Raw genomic sequence first — 23,838 nt, 5'->3', positions numbered from 1 at the left:
TCACAGATCAAAATGACCAGATAATCCAAACCAGCAGTATACACCTGGCATTTGGCAATTCCACACCCACCTGTGAAATTCACTTAAGCATTTTGGAAAGTTTGAGTTATTTCAATAATAGAATCCGTATCTAACTAGATGTAGGTGTGAGGTCAGTCATAAGTGTTTGCTGCAAGAGCCGATTTGCTGGCATTCTCTCAGACGCTCCTCCTTCAGCCCATCAGCGGTTCCTGGGCACCAAGCTCTGCTGGCCGCCACCCGCATGGTGCACAGCAAAGCCATGCAGCCATGGAGCTCCTTTCAGAACCAACCAAATAAGCAGCAGGACTTTAGGAGCCACGGTGAGGGGGAGAGCAGGGAGGGGGACCTCCCTGTGTGGGGTCTCTGTGCTGTGTGGCTATGGGCCATGTGATAACAGGGCTGGAACTGCCCGGACACGGAGCCTGTCCTGGAGTCCACGCCTGCCGTCCCTCCTTGCAGATGTGGAGAGCCTAAGGCCTTGCTTCTCAAGGAGCTTAGTCGGAGACCCTCCCACACCCCATCCTAAGGAACCGTCTCCCTCCTCAAGCTGCTGCTTGGGATGTTCCCAGCCACCTCATCCTGGCACCGTAGCCGTAACCGGCTCACGTGGTCACTGGACTCTGCCAGCCACGGGGAGTTGGCAGTAGACAAGAAGACCCTGTCCCTGCCCCAACAGGCGGTCGGTTTAGGGAGACAGAGCTGGAGACCACTTAGCAGAAGGACCTCCTGCAAAAGGGACAGGCAGGTGCCAGGGACGGCCCTAAGGCACGAAGGGGACAGTGTGTCTGTGCGTGAGCTCGAGCTTCATAAGCTGGGCTGCCAGGTTGCCTTTCGTGGCTTAGGACAACTCGGGCTGGATGGCCCCAGAGCCAGGTCCTGGGAGTCAGGCATTGGTTGGGGTACCCCAGGCCCTGCAGCTGTGAGGACAGGGCCCAGCCCCGACTGTGCTGGACGCCATCTGAACTGTGCAGGGGCCTGAGATTTTACTTTCAGGCTAACAAGCCTGCCTGTTTCATGGGTGCTGGCAGGAGGCAGCAGACTGCTGGGGCCAGAGACAGAGGATCTTATCACTCGCGGCAAAAGCAGAACCAGAGGGTCAGCACGCTTGAGTGGGCTCCCAAGCCCCTTCCCCAGTGGCGATGTGCGGGGACCCAGACAGATGCTGCCCGTGTAGGGGGCTGCCCACAGGGGAGGCCCTCAGCTCTGGGAAGCCTTTGCTGTCCTGCAGGCAGACAGTGTGCCAGCTCTTTGTCCCGGAGACAGGCATCGTCACCATGCACACACCCCTAAGAAACGACCCCGGGAACAGCCGTTGGGGTTTGCATTCCTGGCCCAGCAAGGTGGGCAGGAGCAAGGGCTTGGGGAGGAGCGTCTTCCAGGAAACACAGGGCAAGCTTTGACAGCCTCAGACAGTGGGGTTCGGGGAAGCCGCTGGGGGCCGGGTGCTGACTCTCCCCGGCACGGAATACCGTACAGGCCATGGGTTTCCGGGTGGCTGCTGGCACAGTTCCCCGTCAGCAGGTGCGGGTCCTACCTGCCTTTATGGCCCTGGTGGCCTGTGGAGGGGGCAGCGTCACTGCCCAGGGCTAACAGGAAGCCTGGTTTAGGGCTGTGGGCTGATGGTTCCTCCCAGGGTGGACCGTTAGGCTCTGCTCCCTGCCTTCCCCATGCTCTCGCTGCACCTCCCTGCCCCAGAGGGGAGACCGCTGGGTGGGTCCCACGGCCAGAGCCCAGCTCTTATGCTCTGCCTTTCCCCAGCTCTGCACACCTGCCTCAGGAGGGGGCCATGCACCCCTGGGCCTTCTGCCGCCAGACCCAGCTGTGCCCAATGATGCTGTGAGTGTCTGTGCTGAGGCTTCCTCAGGAAAATGTGGAGAAGATATTAAAATGGGTGAGGAGGTTTCTGGGCACCCTTTCAGTGGAGGGCGAGGCGATCCCCCCGGGTTGTCTGGTGCTGCAGTGGTCAGCGCCTTCCTCATCTTTAACAGAGCTGTGAGACAAGCTCCCTGAACACCCGAAAGGGGATGGCCACACACAGGAGCCCACAGAGGTGCAAAGAAACTCGTCAGTGGAGACGCTGCTAATTTCCACCAGCGGAAGAGAGAATCCGAAGGGGAGGTTTCAGGCCCTGTGGATGTTGGCTGGTTTGGTGATGACTTGGGAGACACGTTCCAAGCGCCCCAGTGGATGCCTGAAACCCTGGATAGTATCGAACCCTGTAGAGACTGTTTTGTCCTATATGCACATCCCTTTGATAAAGTTTAATTTGTAAAATAGGCACAGTAAGAGATTAACAATCACCAATCATAAACAGTAATTATAACAATCCATGGTAATAAAAATTATGTGACTGTGGTATCTCCCTCTCTCTCAAAATATCTAACTGTGCTGTGTTCACCTGTTTTCCGGGGTGGAGCACAGACAACTCCAGTAGGGGATACGGGGGACGACTGTATTAGCAAGTTCATTTCAGCCCGATTGCCTAAACCCGTGGATTTTTCTTTGAACCAGTTTTGATACCTTCCTGCTTCCCCCATGAATTAATAAGTTAAAGAAAACTTTTGACATAACACGTGTATTAGTCCATTCTGGCATCACTATCAAGAAATACCTGAGTCTGCATAATTTATAAAGAAAAGAGGTTGAATTGGCTCAGGGTTCCACAGGCTGTACGGGAAGCATAGCGGCTTCTGCTTCTGAGGCGGCCTTGGGGGCTTCCACGCGTGGCGGAAGGCAAAGTGGACGCGAGTGTCTCACACGACAGGAGGAGGAAAAGCGAGGGGGAAGGGGCCACACACGTTTAAACCAGATCCCGAGAGAACTGTCACAGGACAGCACCAAGGGGATGGCACAGATCCAAACCATATCAACGTGTGTTCATTTTATATTTGCATGTCAATATGTTACTTTTTTGAATTGCAGCTTTTAACACTTCATTGTCTGATACAAGAGTCTCACCCATTAAACTTATGAGAGACCCGTTTATAAACCCCCACCAGGCCCTTGTTTATGAAGGATATTATGAGACATTTCGTCATTCAACGACACATGAGCACCTGCCGTGTGCCGGCGATGAGCAGAACAGTTTCTCTGCATGGGGCCACCAGAGGCTTCTGAAACCGACTGGCAGTCAGAGAAGATCCCCGGAGGAGGTGATGCTGGAGCCTGGTTTTGAAGGACAAGTAGGAATTCACTTTAGGTCCTACCTAAAGGAGGGGGTGTTGAGAAGGACAGGGACTGGGTGGCTGCAGCTGTCACCAGCTGAGCCTGGATTCAATCTGCATTTTGTTTGTTTGTTTTTGAGACAGAGTCTTGCTGTGTTGCCCAGGCTGGAGTGCAGTGGTGAGATCTTGGCTTATTGCAACTTCTGCCTCCCAGGTTCAAGCAATTCTCGTGCCTCAGCCTCCCAAGAAGCTGGGATTACAGGCATGTGCCACCACATCCTGCTAATTTTTATATATTTAGTAGAGACGGGGTTTTACCATGTTGGCCAGGCTGGTCTTGAACTCCTGACTTCATGTGATCCACCTGCCTCGGCCTCCCAAAGTGCTGGGATTATAGGCATGAGCCACCATGCCCGGCCAGACCTGGATTTTGGAAAGATGGCCCTGTTCACTGTGGATACGCAAGAAGGTGAGGCAGGGAGACCCAGAGGTGGATGTGCCAGGCAGGCCTGGCCCTGCAGGGACCGTGGCACAGGGCAGTAGAGGTGGGTTTTAAGGTGGTGGATCTGCAGGTGCTGGGTGTGCCGGGTGGCGGTGGCTGGAAGCCTCCAGGCCTGTCCTGGTGTGGGATGCCCAGGAGGTACCTCAGGTGTGTGGAGCAGGTTTTGGGCATTGGGATCAGGGTTGTGCCTCCTACCTGGGGGTGCCTGGGCCAAGTCTGCCAGAACAGGGGCCTAAGAGTTCAGAGGGCACCAGAAGAATGCAAAGACCCACTGGCACCAGGCAGGTCATGCTCCATGAATTTGTACATTCAGGCTTTTGGTACCCAAAGCCGGTGTTTCCACGGGGACAGGACCCAAACGGCCACTGAACTCTCCTCTAGCCTGCAAGAGCCAGTGTGGGTCTTGGGCAGCTGACAGCCTCCGGAGGGTGCATGGACAGGCTGGGCAGGGGCATCTTCCTTGCTGGGCACGGCACAGGGGACCAGGTCAGGGTGCAGCTGCATTGGCCACACTGTCTGCTGCGCAGGTTCTGAAGGGCCGTCTACATGTGCGCTGGGGACAGGGCCTTCCCCCAGCAATGGTGCCCCAGCGGCCTGCTGTGAGCCCCGCCTTCTGCAGCAGCGTCAGACTCACACTGTCCTCTTTGGGTCACCAGGGACTTTGGGCTGAGCCCTGCACCTTTAGTAGCTGAATAACCTATATTTGTTCTCAAGGCCTGGCCCGGGCTCCCCTGCCCCAGCCTCTCCGGCCCCTCTCATGTCCCACGTGGGCTCTTAGGACTCCCTGTGTAGACAGCACCCGCCACCCCACATTAGAACTACAGACTCATCTTTCCCTCCAGACTGTGGCAGGCACCACAGTGAGAAATGCGCTTTCTATCTCGGTCCAGCGCACTCTGGCATAGAACGTGCAAAACCAACACAAGCTTTACAAATCAATGCAGCTCTTACTATATGAGACAGACTCAGATTTTATTTTTAGGAATTGCCAGTTAGAGCCCAGTGTACTGACCCCTTGACCCCTGGTATAACAGCCACGACCTGCAATTTGCAAACTACCCTGGGCCCTGGCACCGATCCCATTCCAGAGAGGATGCACAGGAACGTTTGAGGACTCCATCCAGTCACGGGGATGGCTGGGCAGCCAGCTCCTTTGGTGATCCACGCCAACACCGCCCCGCCTCCCTGCCGACTTGGTGGGCCAGGTGCACGCAGCGGCTTCTCAGGCCGGCGGTCATGTCTGTGCTCTGACTGTGTGAAGCCGTGGCACTGAGCACCCCTCAGTCAGCAGCGCAATGTGGGGAGGGGTGGTGCGGCTCCCCAGGTCGGCCAGGCGTCTCGCCCGCATCGGCCAAAGTGGACTTTTGCCTCCACTCTGCCATGAGGAATGGATGCCTCTGTGGACACCATGGCTGGCATGCCAGGGCCACTTGGCCAGGACGTGGCAGAGCTGAGAGCAGGTCCCAGTGTGGCCCCTGGACTGGCTTCACGCCCTGTCCAGATGTGGCTTCTCCCATGGCCTGGCATCACACCTGCTTCTCAGCAGCTCTTTCATGTAAGCTGACAGGGCCATCTGGGGAGGACGCCCGAGGGAGGCCGAGGCGGATGCGGGGGCGGCTCCAGCTTTGACAGTGACGTCAGGGGCACCACGGGGCCCTCACAAGGTCTCATGCAAGACGCAGAGGTGCCCTGGAATGTCCTGCTTCCCATTTATCCTCAGCATTCTCTCAGGCACCAGTCGATCCCAGACCTTTCTCCCACGTGTGAAAAACGTTGCATATCTCACGAGAGTGAGTTCCATAAATCTTGCTTGCAGCCCCCATGAGACGCCTTCCGCTCCTGTTTAGGAGGAGAGCGTCTCATTGAACAAGGAACATGTTCAGCACAGGCCTTTCCTGTCCACGTCAGCTGCTAACACAGGTGGCCCCACATTGAGCGTGACTGGGGCTGCACCACTCAGTGTCCGCAGGCACCTGCCACCCACCACAGATTCTCTCCAGACTTGGAGAGCTGTGGGCTTAGATCACCTCCGAACCCGTCTCGAGTGCTGAGTGTGCAGCAGGGCAGCTCCGGCTCACGGGGCCGTCCCTGGAGGTGAGGCTCAGTCTCATTGCACGTCTCCTCCTCCTGCCAGCCTGACAGCCCGCTCCTCTGAGTCAGCCCGTCCCACCCTCCGGGTCCTAACTCCAGTTTCTGCAGAGCGGCCTCCGCTGTGAGAAGAGCCTCAGGCCTCGGGACACCTGTGGGATCCTGTAGTCACCACCCCAGGGCCAGGGGAGTAAATGCCCCAAGGAGCACCTCCAGCTGACAACAAGCAGAGGCTCCTCACTGCTCAGAGGGAAAATTCTCCAGGCTTGTGGAGGTCCAGGGTCCGGCCCTCAATGCGGCCCTCAGCACAGGACGCTGGTCCTGGCCCGCTCGCTCCTTCCCGGCCCCTGCCCCAGCCTCCTGGGCATGAAACGCTCCATGTACAAGCCCCTGACTCCGGCTCTGCGTTCTGGGCTCGGGCAGGACGGGGAAATCCAAGCAAACATTGTCCCTGGTACTCGATGCTCCCCTAGAATCCACAGCCAGCATCTGCCTGGCTGATCACGGAACGCTTCTTGTGACAGGAACCTCATCCCTTCCTGCAGGCCTGGGAAGGAAAGCAGACTCTGGCTTCAGTTCAGTCATGCAGCACTGGGCTTGAATGAGGTATTTGCAGTGCTTGGACGTTTGGAGAGGCTCAGCCAGTTGGATCTCCTCTTTCCAGAAGGCCTGAGGGTACAGGTTGGTGGAGCCAACACTGATTGCCACCTTGTGCAAGGCGCTGGGCAGGGCCTTGGTTCCTTCAAGGGGCCACATGGGGCTGTCCCTTCCCTCTGACATGTCATAGAATTTCAGGGATCTGCAGAACGCCATCACCTCGACTTCTCTGCCCAGGCTCTGCAATTCACAGGCTTGACTTTCCTTCCGTCGCCCCCAGAACTCCCGTCCAGTACACCCACCCCCGATTCACCATCATCCCCCTGAACCACCATTCGAATCCCCAACGGATCTGAATCCTAGGAATGTGAGCGGCTGAAAAATGGAACTCGAGGGACCACATCCGCGCTTGGTCTACTGTCCTGGAGACCTTTTCATTTATTTTTTGTAGATTACCTTTTTAAAAAGCATGGGCTGCAACTCCTCGATGAGACATTAAATCCACATGGTGAGTCACAGTCAGCCTTTAAATACCTGAGACAGAGTAGAAGACATGACCTCAGTGCACACGGCCGAACAGCCCGGCTGCCCTCGTGGGCTGCTTTGTTATGGGGGTGCTGTGGTCACCACGCACAGCCTCATACAGTCTCAAACGACCCTGACCTCCAGGCAGCACCCACTGCCTAAGGGAGGTCGAACCAGGTCTGCTGAGGTTCATCCCCTCTGGAGACTTGGCACACGAAGGTCTTAGGGATCAGGCTGTCTCAGGAACCCGTCTGGCTCTCGTCTTTCAGGCTTGAACTCAGCCCTCACTAGTTGCACTCACGGTAGAATCATTCTTACTGGGGACCCAGTGTCCCCCAAGTCTAACACCGTCTGTGCAGACCTGCAGGGAATCTCTGCCTCCCCACCCAGCACTGACGGGCTGCTGTGCAGTTCCTTGATTTGGAGTCCTGGGGTCTTGGTCCATTTGTGCTGCTGTAACAAAATACCGCAGACCATGTGATGAATAAACAACAAAAATGTGCTGCACACAGTTCTGGAGGCCAACAAGTCCAGGATCCAGGCGTCAGCAGATCTGGTGTTTGGTGACAACCTGTTCCCCAGAGATAGCACCTTCTATGGGTCCTCACATGGAGGAAGGGACACAAAGGCTCCTTCAAGTCTGGTAGAGGGGCGCCCATCCATCTTGAGAGGAGGCCCTCACGGCCCAGTCACCTGCTTAAAGCCCCATCTCCTAACCATATCACCTTGGGGGTTAGGTGTCAACATATGGTTTGGGGGGACACACACATTGAGACCACTGCACCTACTCCAGGCCCCTGGCAATTGGTACTGAGGCCTCTCCATATAGCCAGTATTCACCAAAACTTTTGCATAAACAATTAAAAATCAAGAAAACTGGTCATCTGCAATGGCTGTCATTGGTAATCCCAGCAGTCTGGGAGGCCAGGAGCTCGAGACCAGTCTGGGCAACAGCGAGACCCCATCTCTACAAAAATAAAATAAAATAAATAAATATAACTGCCCACTCAGTGAACCCAAAGCTGTGGGGCATCTTGTGTCACTTCCTCCGCTGCTGCCCACACGACGCTGTTCATCTTTCCTCCCCACCTCACTTCCCTCTGAATGATGACCACACAACCTCAACCCGGCCAGCTCTGAGGTCCCAGGCCCCCTGTCCTGTGCCTCTCCAGGGTAGGGCGTCAGTGCCTTCGGTCCAGGCCCTCTGCCGGCCACTCCCCGAGGATCTTCCTACTGCCAGGGCAGTGATCTCAGGCCCCACCACCCTTGGATTTCAGGACCCCGCCCCTGCAACCTTGCATTTCTGAAATGCACCTTGGCACTTTGAATGTTCCCAAAGAGGAGATTCTAATCAAATTTGAATTAGGGGGAAGTCAGTGAAAAGCAAATTTCTGGCAGCAGGAAATGTGCAGGAAGGAAGGTGGGAGGCCAGCCTAGTTCTGGATACCGTGTGCTGTGGAGGTGCAGAAGCCATCTGCGGCCCCTCACCTCTGGCCCTTACCACCTTGTCATGAGCCTACAGTGCATTCTGGCAGCTACAGGGCTACTTTTTACCGAGTCCTTTACAATGAAGTGACTCCTCGTACCCCAACCTCTGGAGAACATGAGGTCCTTGGAAGCAAATTCTCAGGTTGCTTTTGCTAAAGTATAAATAAGGCTGCATTTTCACTCATGTGACTTAAGCATTCCACTTGCAAAACAGGCTTTGCAGACAAGGAGGCAATTTAAGGAAAAAGAATCATCTACGAAGTGATGCTTAACAGAAGTTTGGCTTTGTTGTAACGGCTAATTGACAGAATGGTTTGCATTCAATCTTAGTTTTACACAGTCAAGGATTTGTCCAGGAAGGGCTGCGTACAGCCGTGCTCGTTAATTGTGAATTACTCATTACTTCAGATCAGCTGGAACAAATCACAAGTGGGCTTAATCTCTGTGTGCAGGCAGCACAGGGCTAATGGTAGCAGTCCCTTTGATTGACCCCCACGGCCCTGTCCCCAGTCAACCTCCTCCAAGCAGGGAGGTTCCAGAGGCCTTACAGCCGCCTGGGAGACCTCTCATGGCAGGCTGCTCCCCTGACAAGTTCAGGACTGCTGGGGTTCCCGGCCGCGCGTTCAGGACTCACATCTGGAGATATCCGCTCTGTGCTCCTCCAGTACAAGGTTAGATACAGATGGGGCCTGGCCTGTGTTCCCGGCAGGGAAGGCCACCTCCAAGCTCCTCCAGATTCTGGCCGCCTTCTCCGGATTCCCAGCCCTGCAGTTCCCAAGGCTGCATGGGGAGGCGGAAATGAGGGCAAAGGTGGAGGGTACCGGAGCCACTGGGCTCATGTCTTTCCTCGGGCACCCCTCCTCCTGGGGGACCTCCTGGTGGGGTCAGGGCCTCACTCCTGAGCACCCCTCCTCCTGGGGGGCCTCCTGGTGGGCTCAGGGCCTCAATCCTGGACACCCCTCCTCCTGGGGCACCTCACGATGGGGTCAGAGCCTCATTCCCGGGTACCCCTCCTCCTAGGGGAGTTAACCCTGGGCACCCCTCCTCCTGGGGGACCTCCTGGTGGGGTCAGGGCCTCACTCCTGAGCACCCCTCCTCCTGGGGGGCCTCCTGGTGGGCTCAGGGCCTCAATCCTGGACACCCCTCCTCCTGGGGCACCTCACGATGGGGTCAGAGCCTCATTCCCGGGTACCCCTCCTCCTAGGGGAGTTAACCCTGGGCACCCCTCCTCCTGGGGGACCTCAGTGGGGTCAGGACCTCATTTTGGGCACCCCTCCTCCTGGAGGACCTCACAGTGGGGTCAGGGCCTCACCCCTCACCCCCATCCTGGGGCCGTCGCGTGTCCTGCACGCCCTGCTCTCCCCACTCCCCTCGTCCTTCCCGGTCAGGTGGCACAGCCAGGGTGAAACGCAACGACTCTTTTACACATCAGCCTCGTTTGAGGCTTTACAGCAACCTCCAGGCCGCCTGGCTTGGGTTTGCAGCGCGGCGCCCTCGCACAGCCCCGCCTTCCCCGCGGCGGCGTCTACTGGGGGACCAGAGATTGGGACGCCCGCCCCAGGGGAGGGCAGGAGGCTGCCACGGACGAGGAGGAGGCCCCAGAGGTGACCCGGGGCCGGGGCGTGGCCCAGGGCGGAAGGCGGAGGCCGCGACCTCCCGGCCCCGCCCCACGCCTAGCAGCCCCGCCCCTACCACGCCCCTCGGGCAGGCCCATCCCGATGGACGCCGCTCTGCACCAATCGGAGGCTGTCTGGTCTCAGACCCGCCTCCTGGTCGCAGACCTGCTGCCTGCGCAGGCGCCGTAGGCCGAAGCGGCGGGACTGGCGCAGCCGGCGTGGGCGGGGCGTCGGAGGAGCGCCAGGCCATGCAGGCCCACGTGGTAGGTGCCATCGGGGAGGGCGTCCCGCCGCTCAGCCTGGGTCCTCGCGTCCCTCACCCCTCCCTCCAGGCCTCTCCCGTTCCTGGGTCCGCAGCCCCGCACCGCCTCTCGGGCTCGCCTCCGGGGCCTCCACCTTGAGCAGCCCTTAGGCCCTGCGGGCGAGCGCGGCTGCGCGTGCGGGGGCTCTCGGGATTGGAGCCCACGGGGCGCGGCCGAGATCTGCAGCTCGGGCTGCGCTTCCTGCTCCCAGTCCCGCGAACGCTGCCTCCTCACCGACCTTCCTCGTTATAATTTTGAAGCTTTGGGGCTAGGAGCTCAGGCAGTTCCCAGTTCTCCCTCACCTGGTCGTGGGGTGGGCGGACGGCCCACCTACCTCGTCCCCGCCCGCCTGCCTGCCCCGCGCTCCTTCCCCGCGCCGGCACACCTGCCTCGCTTCCGCCTCACCTGCCTCGCTCGCGCCTCGCTCCCGCGCACCTGCCCCAAGCCTGCACACCTGCCCCACACCCCACACTCGTGCCCCGCGCACCTGCCTCGCCTCCGCACCCGACACATCTGGTCTGCACACCTGTCCTGCGCTCCACACACCTGGTCTGCAGACTTGCCCCACACCCTGTACACTGTCCGCACCCGCACACCTCCCCGTGCCCCACACACCTGCCTGCACACCTGTCCGTGTGCCCCCACACAACCCCGTGCCCCACACATCTGCCCTCACACATTCCCGGCACGCTTGCCCATGACCCACATACCTGTCTTGTGCCTGCACCCCTGCTTCACACACCTGCTCTGCGTCCTGCATACATGCCCGTGCCCTACCCTTGCCTATGCACCTGCCCTGCACACCTGCCTGCATATCCCACACACCTACCCGCAACCTGCTCAGTGCCCACACACCTGCCTACGTGCCCAGCACTTACCCTAACACCTGCCCTGAAAACCTGCCCACAAGTCCCAGACACTTTCCCCATGCTGCCGGGAGAGGCAGAAGCAGAGGGCCTCGGGGTTCAGACCCAGCCAACAGACTGATGCAGTGAACAACCACAGCAGTCACCCAAAGGCTCAGCATGTTTCTTGTTTTTGTTGTTGTTGTTTTTTAATTCCAGCCTTTTTTCTTGTTTATTCCAGTCTTACTAAAATTGGGGACAGAGTAATCAAGATCTATCTTTGATAGAAGCATTATATTTTGTAGATCTTGAGAAAAATTATTTCCTTCTTTTCCTTTAAGTAAATCCAAACTAAGGTAAATTTGTAAATAAATTAGGGAACTCGTTTTATTTATTTATTTATTTTTCAACAGAGTTTCACTCTCGTTGCCCAGGCTGGAGTGCAGTGGCGCGCTCTCGGCTCACCGCAACCTCTGCCTCCTGGGTTCAAGCGTTTCTCCTGCCTCAGCCTCCTGAGTAACCGGGATTACAGGCATGCGCCACCATACCAGGGTAATTTTGTATTTTTAGTAGAGATGGGGTTTCTCCATGTTGGTCAGGCTGGTCTTGAACTACTGACCTCAGATGATCCACCCGTCTTGGACCCGCAAAGTACTGGGATTACAGGCGTGAGCTACTGCGCCCGGCCAGAACTTGTTTTATTCATATAAACCTAAGTCCAGGAAGGGATAGAGTGAGGTTTCATTTATAAAGAACTTGACTAAATTGTGTTTTCAACACAATTTCAACTTTTCCTTTTTGGATATAAATTAAGGGTGAGGACAGACTAATATCTGAGTATTGCTCTGTATCACTTAATGTTATAATGTATAAAATTAAGACCTAACTCCTGTTAAGTCAGTTGTTTTGTTGGCATTGGGTTTCACTGGTTTTACTCCATCCCACTTTAGAAGTTTTTGTTTTGGGCTTCATGAGAAAAGGACAATGCTAGTGCCAAGTCAGCCCGAAACGAAGGTAGAACAGAGGAATCCAGAGATGGACCTCAGGACTCCCGTTTGCTCAGCTCCATTCTCTGAACAGGGCCTGCCCAATACTTTGTTAAAACATTGTTTTTTGTGGGCCAGGGGTTACTTAAAGGGGTTACTTTGTTGCAGATTTTCTAACATGGTTTGCTGAAATGCTTATTCCACCTAGAAAATGACCAACCAGTTATTTCCATGAGTGGGTTGGAAGATACCCAGATACTTGTTTCAACCAAAATGATGTTTCTGATCAGTCATTGGAAAACTTATGATTTACCATTGAATTGGGAACAGTTTGATGCCTTTCAGTTTTTTTGTTTTTGTTTTTGTTTTTGTTTGTTTTTTGTTGTTTTTTTTTTTGAGACAGAGTCTTACTCTGTCGCCCAGGCTGGAGTGCAGTGGCGCGATCTCAGCTCACTGCAGCCTCCGTCTCCCAGGATCACGCCATTCTCCTACCTCAACTTCCCGAGTAGCTGGGACTACAGGCGCCTGCCACCATGCCTGGCTAATTTTTTGTATTTTTAGTAGATATGGGGTTTCACTGTGTTAGGCAGGATGGTCTCGATCTCCTGACCTCGTGATCCACCCGCCTCGGCCTCCCAAAGTCCTTTCAGTTTTTTTTTTTCCCCCTTTCAAAAGCATATGGAAGGCAGTTCAGGGAAAGCTAAGGCATAAAAAATCTTATGGGCATGTTAAGGGCCTGGAGAGAAGGAGTGGACACCTTTTGTTTGTCACGGCATATGTGCGGATGGTGAAGGGGAGGTAAATTAGAGCCATGGAAAGGGAACTAAGTTTACACACTTCTATTAATCCATTTTTTTTGAATTCCAGTCTATTATCCTCCCAGTCCACAATGCTGAACCATGGCTGGATGAATGTTTGAGGTCTGTTTTGCAGCAGGACTTTGAAGGCACGATGGAGCTGTCTGTTTTCAATGATGCCAGTAAGGTTTGTATCAACTTCCTGTCGGGTGACTCAGCCCCAGTGTCAGCAACGGTTGACTGTTCTGAGGGCAGTTTCCTGACCTGCCAGTGTTCTGCTTTCAGGACAAGTCTGGGGCTATCATTGAAAAATGGAGAGTGAAACTGGAAGATTCTGGTGTCCACGTGATCATTGGGGGGCACGATTCTCCTTCTCCCCGAGGCGGTAAGTAAACATGCTTAGATTATTAGACTATAACTCGTGGTTTCTTATCAACTTACATACTGAAACAGTTTCTTGTTGTTCAAATACTGACAAAAAGTATCCTGGTGGTAAATGGGTCTGCCACTTATTAAGAACCTAGTAGAGGCCAGGCGCGGTGGCTCACAACTCTAATCCCAGCACTTTGGGAGGCCAAGACAGGCAGATCACTTGAGGTCAGGCGTTCAAGACCAGCCTGGACAACATGGGGAAACCCTATCTTTACCAAAAAATACAAAAATTAGCCAGTTGTAGTGGCACATGCCTGTAATCCCAGCTATTTGGGAGACTGAGGCAGGAGAATTGCTTGAACCCAGGAGGCAGATGTTGCAGTGAAGCAAGATCATGCCATTGCACTCCAGCCTGGGTGACAGAGCAAGACTCCATCTCAAAAAGGAGAGAGAGAGAAAGAGAGAGGAAGGAAGGAAGGAAGGAGAGAAAGAAAGACAAAGAGAAAAGAAAGAAAGGAAAGAAAGAACCTAGTAGACCTGAAATTTCTTCTTCTTGGGTAGGGGTTACTACTATGATCTGAATCTCTGTGTCCACCTCCCCGCAAATTCGTGTTTGAAACCCCTGGGGTGACAATATTAGAATGATGTTAGGTGGGAACTTTGGGAGGTGATTAGGACATGAGGGTGGGGCCTCATGAATGAGATTAGGGCCCTTATAAAAGAGGCCCCACAGAGCTCCCTCACCCCTCTTGCTCTGTCAGAACACAGGGAGAAGGCACCTGTGTGAGCCAGGAAGTGGCCCTCACCAGACACTGACTCTGCTGGAGCATTACTCTTGGATTTCCCAGCCTCCAGAACTGTGAAAAACCCCTTCTGCCACCCAGTCTGTGGTGTTCTGCAGTGGCACACCAGTTCTTCTGTCCCCAGCGACCACTCATCTGCTTTCTGTCTCTGTAGATTTGCCTATTCTGGACATTTCATATGAATGGAGTAAGGTTACACGTGCTCTTTTGTAACTGGCTTCATTTAGCAAAAAAAAATTTTTTTTTTGGAGACAGAGTCTCGCTCTGTTGCCCAGGCTGGATGTGCAGTGGCGTGATCTCAGCTCACTGCAAGCTCTGCCTCCCGGGTTCATGCCATTCTCCTGCCTCAGCCTCCCGAGTAGGTGGGACTACAGGCGCCCACCACCTCGCCTGGCTAATTTTTTGTATTTTTAGTAGAGACGGGGTTTCACCGTGTTAGCCAGGATGGTCTCGATCTCCTGACCTCGTGATCCACCTGCCTCGGCCTCCCAAAGTGCTGAGATTACAGGCGTGAGCCACCGCGCCTGGCGCTAGCGTAATGTTTTAACATTCCTCTGTGCTGTGGCGTGTATCAGGGTTCCGCTCCTCGTTACGGGAGGATAACACTCAGTCATGCGTGTGTACCAGGTTTTGTGTAATGTTTTAACGTTCCTCTGTGCTGTGGCGTGTATCAGGGCTCCGTTCCTCGTTACGAGAGGATAACACTCAGTCGTACGTGTGTACCAGGTTTTGTGTGTCCATATTTCAGGCAACAGACGTTTGGGTTGTTCTCCTCTTTGCTGCTGCGGATGGTGACAGTATGAACCTTTGTGTACGGTTGTTGTTTGAACCCTGGTTTTCAAATCCTTTGGGTATATTCCTTGGTGTAGAATTTCTGGCTCATATTGTAATTCTGTGTTTAACATACTGAAGAGCTGCCAGACTTTTCCACAGTGGATGCATTTTACATTCCTACCAGCAATGTATGAACGTTCCGATTTCTACATATCCTCATCAACACTTGTTATTTTCTGTTTTTTTAATTACAGCCATGCTGGTGGGTGTGAAGTGGCAGCTCATTGTGGTTTCAATTTGAATTTCCTTGTTGACTAAAGATGTTGTACCTCTTTTCATGTGCTTGTGGGCCATTTGTATATCTTTCTTGGGCCAGGTGTGTGGTGACTCACGCCTGTAATCCCGGCACTTTGGGAGACTGAGACGGGCAGATCACCTGAGGGCAGGAGTTTGAGACCAGCCTGGCCAACACGGTGAAACACCGTCTCTACTAAAAATACAAAAATTAGTCAGGCGTGATGGTGGGCACCTGTAATCCCAGCTACTCAGGAGGCTGAGGCAAGAGAATTGCTTGAACCCGGGAGGCGGAGGTTGCAGTGAGCCGAGATAGCGCCATTGCACTCCAGCCTGGGTGACAGAGTGAGACTCCATCTCAAAATAAATAATAAAAAATAAATGGGCCGGGTTTGGTGGGTCATGCCTGTTATCCCAGCACTTTCGGAGGCCAAGTTGGGTGGATCACCAGAGGTCAGGAGTTCGAGACCAGGTTGCCCAATATGGTGAAACCCCGTCTCTACTAAAAATACAAAAATTAGCTTGGCATAATGGCCCCTGCCTGTAATCCCAGCTACTTGGGAGGTTGAGGCAGGAAAATTGCTTGAACCCAGGATGCAGAGGTTGCTGTGAGCTGAGATTGTGCCATTGGACTCCAGCCTGGCCACAAGAGCAAAACTCCATCTCAAAAAATAATAAATAAATAAATGTATGTATGTATATCTTCCTTGAAGAAATGTTTATTTATGTATTTTGGCCATTTTAAAAATTGAGCTATATGTGTTTTCATTGTTGAATTGTAAGAGCTCCTTATATGTTTTGGATACTGGAGCTTTATTATATATAATTTGCAATTTTTCCCCATTCTTTGGGTTATCTTTTCACCCTCTCAAGAATGTCCTTTGATGCACAAAAGACTTATGATTTTGATGAAGACAAAAATCTCATTTGTCTATTATTTCTTTTGTGGCTTTTGGTGTCATTTCTAAGAAGCCACAGCTAAATCAAGGTCATGAAGATTTTATCCATATGTTTTCTTCAGAGTTATACTTGAAGCTCTTATATTTAGGCCTTTGATCCATTTTGACTTAATTTTTATATATGGTTTGAGGCAAAGGTCCAGCTTCATTCTTTTGTATGTAGATACTCAGTTTTTCCAACACCATTTAAAAGACTATTCTTTCTCCATTGAATTGTCTTGGTCAAAAATCCATTAACCATAAATGTATGGATCTATTCCTAGACTCCAAATTCTGTCTTGTTGGTCCGTATGTCTGTCCTTACACGACTGTCTCGTCGGTCCGTATGTCTGTCCTTACACGAGTGTCTCGTCGGTCCGTATGTCTGTCCTTACACCAGTGTCTCGTCGGTCCGTATGTCTGTCCTTACACCAGTGTCTCGTCGGTCCGTATGTCTGTCCTTACACCAGTGTCTCGTCGGTCCGTATGTCTGTCCTTACACCAGTGTCTCGTCGGTCCGTATGTCTGTCCTTACACCAGTGTCTCGTCGGTCCGTATGTCTGTCCTTACACCAGTGTCTCATTGTTTTGATTACTTTAGCTTTGTGATAAGTTTTGTGAATTGTTTTCTTCATTTCCTTTGAGGTTGCTTATTTATAGTGGATAAACAACTGATTTTTCTTAGTGTTGACCTTATATCCTGCAATTTTTATTAACTCTAATAGTTTGTTCTTTGTGGGTTTTTATGATTTCCTGTATTTAAAATCACGTTATCTATGACTAGAGATAATTTTACTTCTTCTTTTACAATTTAGATTCTTTCTTTTTCTTTCCTTCCTTCCTTCTTTTTTTTTCTTTTCTTTTTTTTTTTGAGACAGAGTCTTGCTCTGTCGTCCAGGTTGGACTGCAGTGGCACAGTCTCAGCTCAGTGCAACCTCCGCCTCCTGGGTTCAAGCAATTCTCATGCCTCAGCCTCCTGAGTAGCGGGGACTACAGGTGTGCGCCACCACAACCAGCTAATATTTTGTATTTCTAGTAGAGATGGGGTTTCGCCATGTTGGCCAGGCTGGTCTCAAGCTCTTGGCCTTTTTCTTTCTTAATTGCTCTGGCTAGTGCTTCCAGGACAGTGCTGAATAGAAGTGGTGAAAGTGGGCATCCTTGCTTAGGTTCTCCTAAGCAGTTTTAGGGGAAAAGCTTCCAGTCTTCCACCACTGAGTATGATATTAGCTGTAGGTTTTTATAAATACCATCTGTTATGCTAAGGAGGTTCCCTTTTAATTCTAGTTTGTTGAATTTTTTTTTTTTTTTTTTTTTTTTGAGACGGAGTCTTGCTCTGTCGCCCGGGCTGGAGTGCAGTGCCGGATCTCAGCTCACTGCAAGCTCCGCCTCCCGGGTTTACGCCATTCTCCTGCCTCAGCCTTCCAAGTAGCTGGGACTACAGGCACCCACCACCTCGCTCGGCTAGTTTTTTGTATTTTTAGTAGAGACGGGGTTTCACCGTGTTAGCCAGGATGGTCTCGATCTCCTGACCTCGTGATCCGCCCGTCTCGGCCTCCCAAAGTGCTGGGATTACAGGCTTGAGCCACCGCACCTGGCCTGTTGAATTTTTAAATCATGAAAGGGTGTCAGATTTTGTCAAATGCCTTTTCTACACCCATTTGAGATGATCATGTAGTTTTTTCCCTTTATTCTGTGAAGATGGTATATTATGTTGATTGATATCCTGTGTTGAACCGTCCTTGCATTATTGGAATAAATCCCTCTTGTTCATGGTGTATAATCTTTCTAGTACACTGCTGGATTCAGTTTGCTCGTATGTTGTTCAAGACTTTTGCATATATATTCGTAGGGAATATTGGCCTATAGGTTCCTACTCAAATGTTATCTTTGTGTGACTTCGATATCAGAGTAATACTGGCCTCATAGAATAAGTGTTTCTTCCTCTTGTTTTTTTGGAAGAGTTTGGGAAGGATTGGTGTTAGTGATTCTCTACATTTGGTAGAATTCATCAGTGAAGTCACCTGACTCTGGACTTTTTTGTTGGGAGGTTTTTTTGTTTTTTTTTTTTAATTACTGAGTCAATCTCTTTATTTGTTATAGATGTGTTCAGATTTTTTTTTATTTCTTCTTGAGTCAATTTTGGTAGTTTGTTTGCTTCTAGGAATTTGTCCATTTCATCTAGGTTATCTAATTTTTTGGCATACAGTTCTTCATACTGTCATAATCCTTTTAGCTTCTGTTCAGTTTGGGAGTGATGTACCACTTTCACTTTTTATCTCAGCATTTTGAATTGTCTTTCTTTTCTTCTTAGTCAAGTTGGGTTTGTCAATTTTGTTGACCGTCTTCAAAGAATCAACTTTTTCTGTTGATTTGCTATTGCTTTGTTATTGTTTATTTATTTTCACTCTAATCTTCACTATTTCCTTCCTTCTGCTAGTTGTGTGTTTAGTTTATTTTTCTTTTTCTGGCTTCTTTTTTTTTTTTTTTTTTTGAGACGGAGTCTTGCTCTGTCGCCCAGGCTGGAGTACAGTGGCCGGATCTCAGCTCACTGCAAGCTCCGCATCCCGGGTTTACGCCATTCTCTCGCCTCAGCCTCCCTAGTAGCTGGGACTACAGGTGCCCGCCATCTCGCCCGGCTAATTTTTTTGTATTTTTTTTAGTAGAGACGGAGTTTCACCGTGTTAGCCAGGATGGTCTCGACCTCCTGACCTCATGATCCGCCCGTCTCGGCCTCCCAAAGTGCTGGGATTACAGGCTTGAGCCACCGCGCCCGGCCATCTTTTTCTGGCCTCTTAAGGTGTACTTTTAGGTTCTCGATTTTAGACCTCTTTTATGTAGGCATTTATAGCTGTAAATCCTTTCTATGCACTGATTTTTCTACATCCTGAAAGTTTTGGTTTGTTGTGTTTTTGTTTTCATTTGTCTCTGAGTATATTCTAATTAGCCTTATGATTTCTTCTTTGATATATTGGTTGCTGAAGAGTATATTGTTTAGCTTTATTTATGAATTTTTCAGTTTTACTTCTGTTATTTATTCCTAGTTTCATTTCACTGTGGTCAGAGAAGATGCTTCATATAATTTCAATCTTTAAAAAAATGTTTAAGGTACATTTTATGACCTGACGTGTCATCTGTCCTGGATAATGCACCCTGTGCACCTAAGAATGTGTGTTCTGCTGCTGTCAAGTGGAGTATTCTGTGTATTTCTTTTAAGTCTAGTTAGTTTATAGTATTGTTCATGTTCTCTGTTTCTTTATTATCTTCTGTCTAGATGTTCTATCCATTATTGAAAGTAGAATGTTGAATCTCCGACTGTTGCAGTAGAACTATTTCTCCCTCCAGTTCAATCTTTGCCTTACTTAATTTTGTGACACTTTTATCAGATGTGTGCAGTTTTATACTTGTTACATCATCTTCTTGATCAATTGACCCTTTTATCAATATATAGTCTTTCTTTGTCTTTTATAATAATTTTTGACTTGAAGTCTATTTTGTCTGATATCAGTACAGCCACGCCAGCACGCTTTGATTACTAGTTGCATGGAATATCTCTTTCCCTTGTTTCACTTTCAACCTATTTGTGCCTTTGGATCTAAAGTGAATTCCTCATATAGACGGCATTTAGATAGATCATAATTTTTAAGATCCATTCTGTCAGTCTTTGCCTTTTAATTGGAGAATTTACTCCATTTACATTTAAAGTGATTATTGACAAGGAAGGACTTTTGCCATTTTGCTGTTTGCTTGCTATATGTCTTACGTCTTTTTTATTCCTCAATCCTGTATTACTGCCTTCTTTTCTGTTTAATTGCTTATTTCTAATGTATCGTTTTGATTCCCTTCTCATTTCCTTTTCTGTATATTTTTAAATGATCTTCTTAGTGGTTACTGTGAGGATTACAATGAACATCTTAAATTTATAACAATGTAGTTTGAATTAATACTTAGCTTCAATTGTGTAACATTAACAAATTCATAAGTTATTTTCATGAATGTAGATTTATAATTGTTTTCTGGTGTGTGTGCGGCAGTAGGGTGCAGGGGCTCACCCTGTCACCCAGGCTGGAGCACAATGGCATGATTTTGGCTCACCACAACCTCCACCCAGTGGGTTCAAGTGATTCTTATGCCTCAACCTCCAAGTAGCTGGGACTACAGGTGCATGCCAGCACGCCTGGGTAAGTTTCGTATTTTTGGTAGAGATGAGGTTTTGCCCTGTTGCCCAGGCTGGTCTCGAATTCCTGGACTCAAGTGATCCACCCGCCTCGGCCTCCCAAGATGCTGGGATTATAGGCATGAGCCACAGCACCCGGCTTGTTTTCTGTATTTGTTTTAAAAGCATGTAGGAAAAACTACAAACCAAAATAATACTATCTTTTATATTTACCTGTGTAGTAAATTTTATCACCGTTCTTCATTTCTTCTTTGTCTGTGAGTTCCTGTTTAGTGTCCTTTCATTTCAGCCCTGCAGTGAACTCCCTCAGTTTTTGTTTATCTTAGAATGTCTTAATTGCTTCTTCGTTTTTGAAAGATGGCTTTGCTGGGTATAGGATTCGTAATTGACAGTGTTTTTCTTTGAGCACTGTGAATACAGATGGTCCCCAACTTACGATAGTTTAACTTACCATTTTTCAGCTTTATGGTGGTTCAGAGGCAAATACAAATTCAGTAGAAACTGGTTCTGTCATGATGCCGGGCAGTGGCAGTGAGTCACAGCCCCCAGGCCCCCACACGTTTTTGACTTATGATGTTTTCCAGTGGGTGTGTGCTATCCCATTGCCTGTGGCCTTCATTGTTTCCGGTGAGAAGTAAGCCATTGATCTTATTGAGGGTCTCTTGTAAGTGACAAGTGATTTTGTCTTGTCACAATATTTTGTCCTCATCTTTGGCTTTCAGCATTTTTGCAATGATGTGTTTAGCTGCGAATCTTCTGTGTTTATCCTACATGGAGTTTGTTGAGCTTCCTGGATGTGTGGATGAATGTTTTTCAATAATTTGAGAATTTTCCAGCCATTATTTTTTTAAACTTTTTTTCTGCTTATTTCTCTTGCCTCTCCTTGTGGTACTTGCATTGTGTATATGTTGGTACAGTTAGTAGTATTCCAGCTTCCTCTGAGATGCTCTTCACTGTCTTCATTCTTCTTTCTCTCCATTTTCAGATTCAGACTTATCCATCTATCTCTATGTTTGCTATTTTTTTCTTCTGCATATTTACATATACCCTTGGGCTCCTCCAGTAAAATTTTAGTAATTTGAGAATTTTTCAGCCATTATTTTTTCAATCTTTTTTTTTCTGCTTATTTCTCTTGCTCAAGAATATTTTTATGCTCAATTGACAGTTTGGCTGGGTATAGAATTCTAGGTACAAAATAATTTTTCTTAGAATTTTAAAGGGATTGCCTCATTATATGCTAGTGTCTGTGTTTCTGATAAGAAATCATATGCCAGTCTGACTCTTGTTATTTTAAAGGTATTGTTTCTCAAAGTATTTAAGATTTTTCTTTTGGGGTTTTGAATTTTGAAATTTCATGATGCTGGGTCAAGATGTGTCTAGGTTTCTTCATTCACCCTCTGTTTCTATGTTGAATGATTAGCTTGTGTTCTCAGCTTTGGTTGTGATAGGTCAGGGTGCTTTTAGTTTGACTTTAAAGTTTCCGTATAAGACTTGAAAAAATTATGCCTGCCTCTATTGCGTGGGGCTGAAAAAGTCGAGGTTGGCAGATGATGCATTTTTAGTTGGTGGACAGGTTCCTACGGATTTGAGGAGTCACAGCTTCTCTAAAATGATGGTCGTCCACTTTGCTGCATGTTAGAATCATCAGTGAGTTTTATGAAACCAAGGCCTGAGTCTCACCCTAAGATATTCTCATGTGATTGGTCTGGGGTGCAGCATGGGCATTGGGCTTTTAAAAGCTTTCCGGAAGATTCTGAGATGCATCCAGGATCAGGAGCCACTGCTTTAGAATGTGCTCAGGAATGGGTGGCTTCGCCCCACTTTCTAGTGGACTTGGTCCTGAGGGAGTCTCATAGCTACTGCATGTTTCAGGGGCAAGCGGCTGAGGGTTTAGAGTCCCTCTGGAATGTCCCTATGTGAGAGCCTGTGGAGTTAAGTCCTCTGTTGGGTCCTGTTCAGATCTGTGAGATTCACGTAATCACAGGCTCACCCGCGGGGTGTCTCAGTGAACAGGAGCAGCTCGCAGCCCCAGCTCTTCTCCTGCAGCGCTTTGTTTGGCTCAGAAGAGGCAGGAGGGAAGTAGACTCAGGTGTGGGGCCAGGCTAGCGGGGCCAGGCTGGTGGAGTCGGCTCCATGGCCGCCTCGCTCTGCCTCCGTTTCCTTATTCGTGAACAGGCCGTGGTAGTCAATACCCGTCTTGGAGCACTGTGAGGTGTGAAATGAGCTCATCCACATGGTGTCTAGAACAGGTGCGGGCCGTGGGCGCTCGGCAGGGTACCTAGAACAGGTGCCAGCGGCGGGCCCTTGGCAGGGTGTCCAGAACAGGTGTGAGCAGCCGGCCCTCGGCAGTGTACCTAGAGCAGGTGTGGGCGGTGGGCGTTCAGCAGGGTACCTAGAATAGGTGCGGGCGGCGGGCGCTCGGCAGGGTGTCCAGAACAGGTGCGGGCGGCGGGCGCTCGGCAGGGTGTCAAAAAGCCAGAGGCATAAACAGGCGCAGGGAGGAAATGCACCCAGGGAGGTGAGTGCCTGTTCCGCCCTGGGATGGGCGGTGGGCGGCGGGCACTCAGGAGGTGTTGGCAGCTGTCCATCATCATCATCATCTTGTGTATTTGGAAGATGTTTTTCCCAAGTTGTGTCTTGTTTTCATTATCTTTTGTTGGTTTGAAATAGAAAACTCTTTATAAATTGGTAGAATGTCTGTTTAAACTTGCTTCTGAAATGTGTTTAGACAAATTGGTTTTTGAAACTACTATAAACATCCTTTAATTTTTTTTTTTTTTTTTTTTTTGAGAGAGTCTCGCTCTGTCACCCAGACTGGAGTACAGTGGTGCGATCTCAGCTCACTGCAAGCTCCACCTCCTGGGTTCACGCCATTCTCCTGCCTCAGCCTCCCGAGTAGCTGGGACTACAGGCGCCCGCCACCACGCCTGGCTAATTTTCTTTGTATTTTTAGTAGAGATGGGATTTCACCGTGTTGGCCAGGATGGTCTCGATCTCCTGACCTCATGATCTGCTCGCCTCAGCCTCGCAAAGTGCTGGGATTACAGGCGTGAGCCGCCGTGCCTGGCCTAATGTACTTTTAAGTTAAAGAATATTAGAGGGTGTTTTACATCTTTTATAGTTGGATGAAAACAAATTTAAAGTATTTTGGTGACTGTTGTGACACTCCTTGTCTAAAAACATTCGTCCATATTCAAAACATTTTGCTTTTCATTAAATACTTTTTATAGCTTAGCTCTAACTTGAGTCACATCCCATTTGTATGAATTCTATCAACAATAAAAGCAATCTGTTGTAAAGTTCTGAAGGACCAAGGTGAAGGGCTGAAATGAGCCGTCCTGCTGCCTGTCTGAAGGTGGGTAAGGAGACCTCGTGAGGACCGTGTTCTACACTTTAATAAAATGGGGTTGGTTTGGTTATAGGGACATATTTTCCTGTAATAATATTTTTTCTTAAATAGGGAGAGTTACATTGACCGTTAGATAACATAGATCCAAAGTGTCTCTTTTCAGAAGTGCTGGGTATTTGAAATGGGTTGGTTCATTTATTATGA

General features: G+C 50.0%; 1 protein-coding gene across 7 annotated transcripts in view; it reads left to right on the top strand.

Annotated features, from left to right (window-relative positions):
• The first annotated feature begins 10,185 nt into the window (after positions 1 to 10,185).
• B3GNTL1 (UDP-GlcNAc:betaGal beta-1,3-N-acetylglucosaminyltransferase like 1) overlaps positions 10,186 to 23,838 on the top strand; it is a 120,474-nt gene continuing 106,821 nt past the window's right edge. For all 7 annotated transcript variants that reach the window (XM_033181734.1, XM_033181735.1, XM_033181731.1 and 4 more), the window contains exons 1-3: positions 10,186 to 10,264; positions 13,002 to 13,118; positions 13,217 to 13,316. In XM_033181734.1, the coding sequence (XP_033037625.1) occupies positions 10,250 to 10,264; positions 13,002 to 13,118; positions 13,217 to 13,316 (232 nt within the window). In that variant the 5' untranslated portion in view covers positions 10,186 to 10,249. The remainder of the gene's footprint in view (positions 10,265 to 13,001; positions 13,119 to 13,216; positions 13,317 to 23,838) is intronic.

Source organism: Trachypithecus francoisi, unplaced genomic scaffold (assembly GCF_009764315.1).
Source record: "Trachypithecus francoisi isolate TF-2019V2 unplaced genomic scaffold, Tfra_2.0 Lachesis_group20, whole genome shotgun sequence".
Lineage (NCBI taxonomy): Eukaryota > Metazoa > Chordata > Mammalia > Primates > Cercopithecidae > Trachypithecus > Trachypithecus francoisi.
Note: the sequence above shows the minus strand (reverse complement) of the source record. Positions and strands in the feature narration are given on the sequence as shown.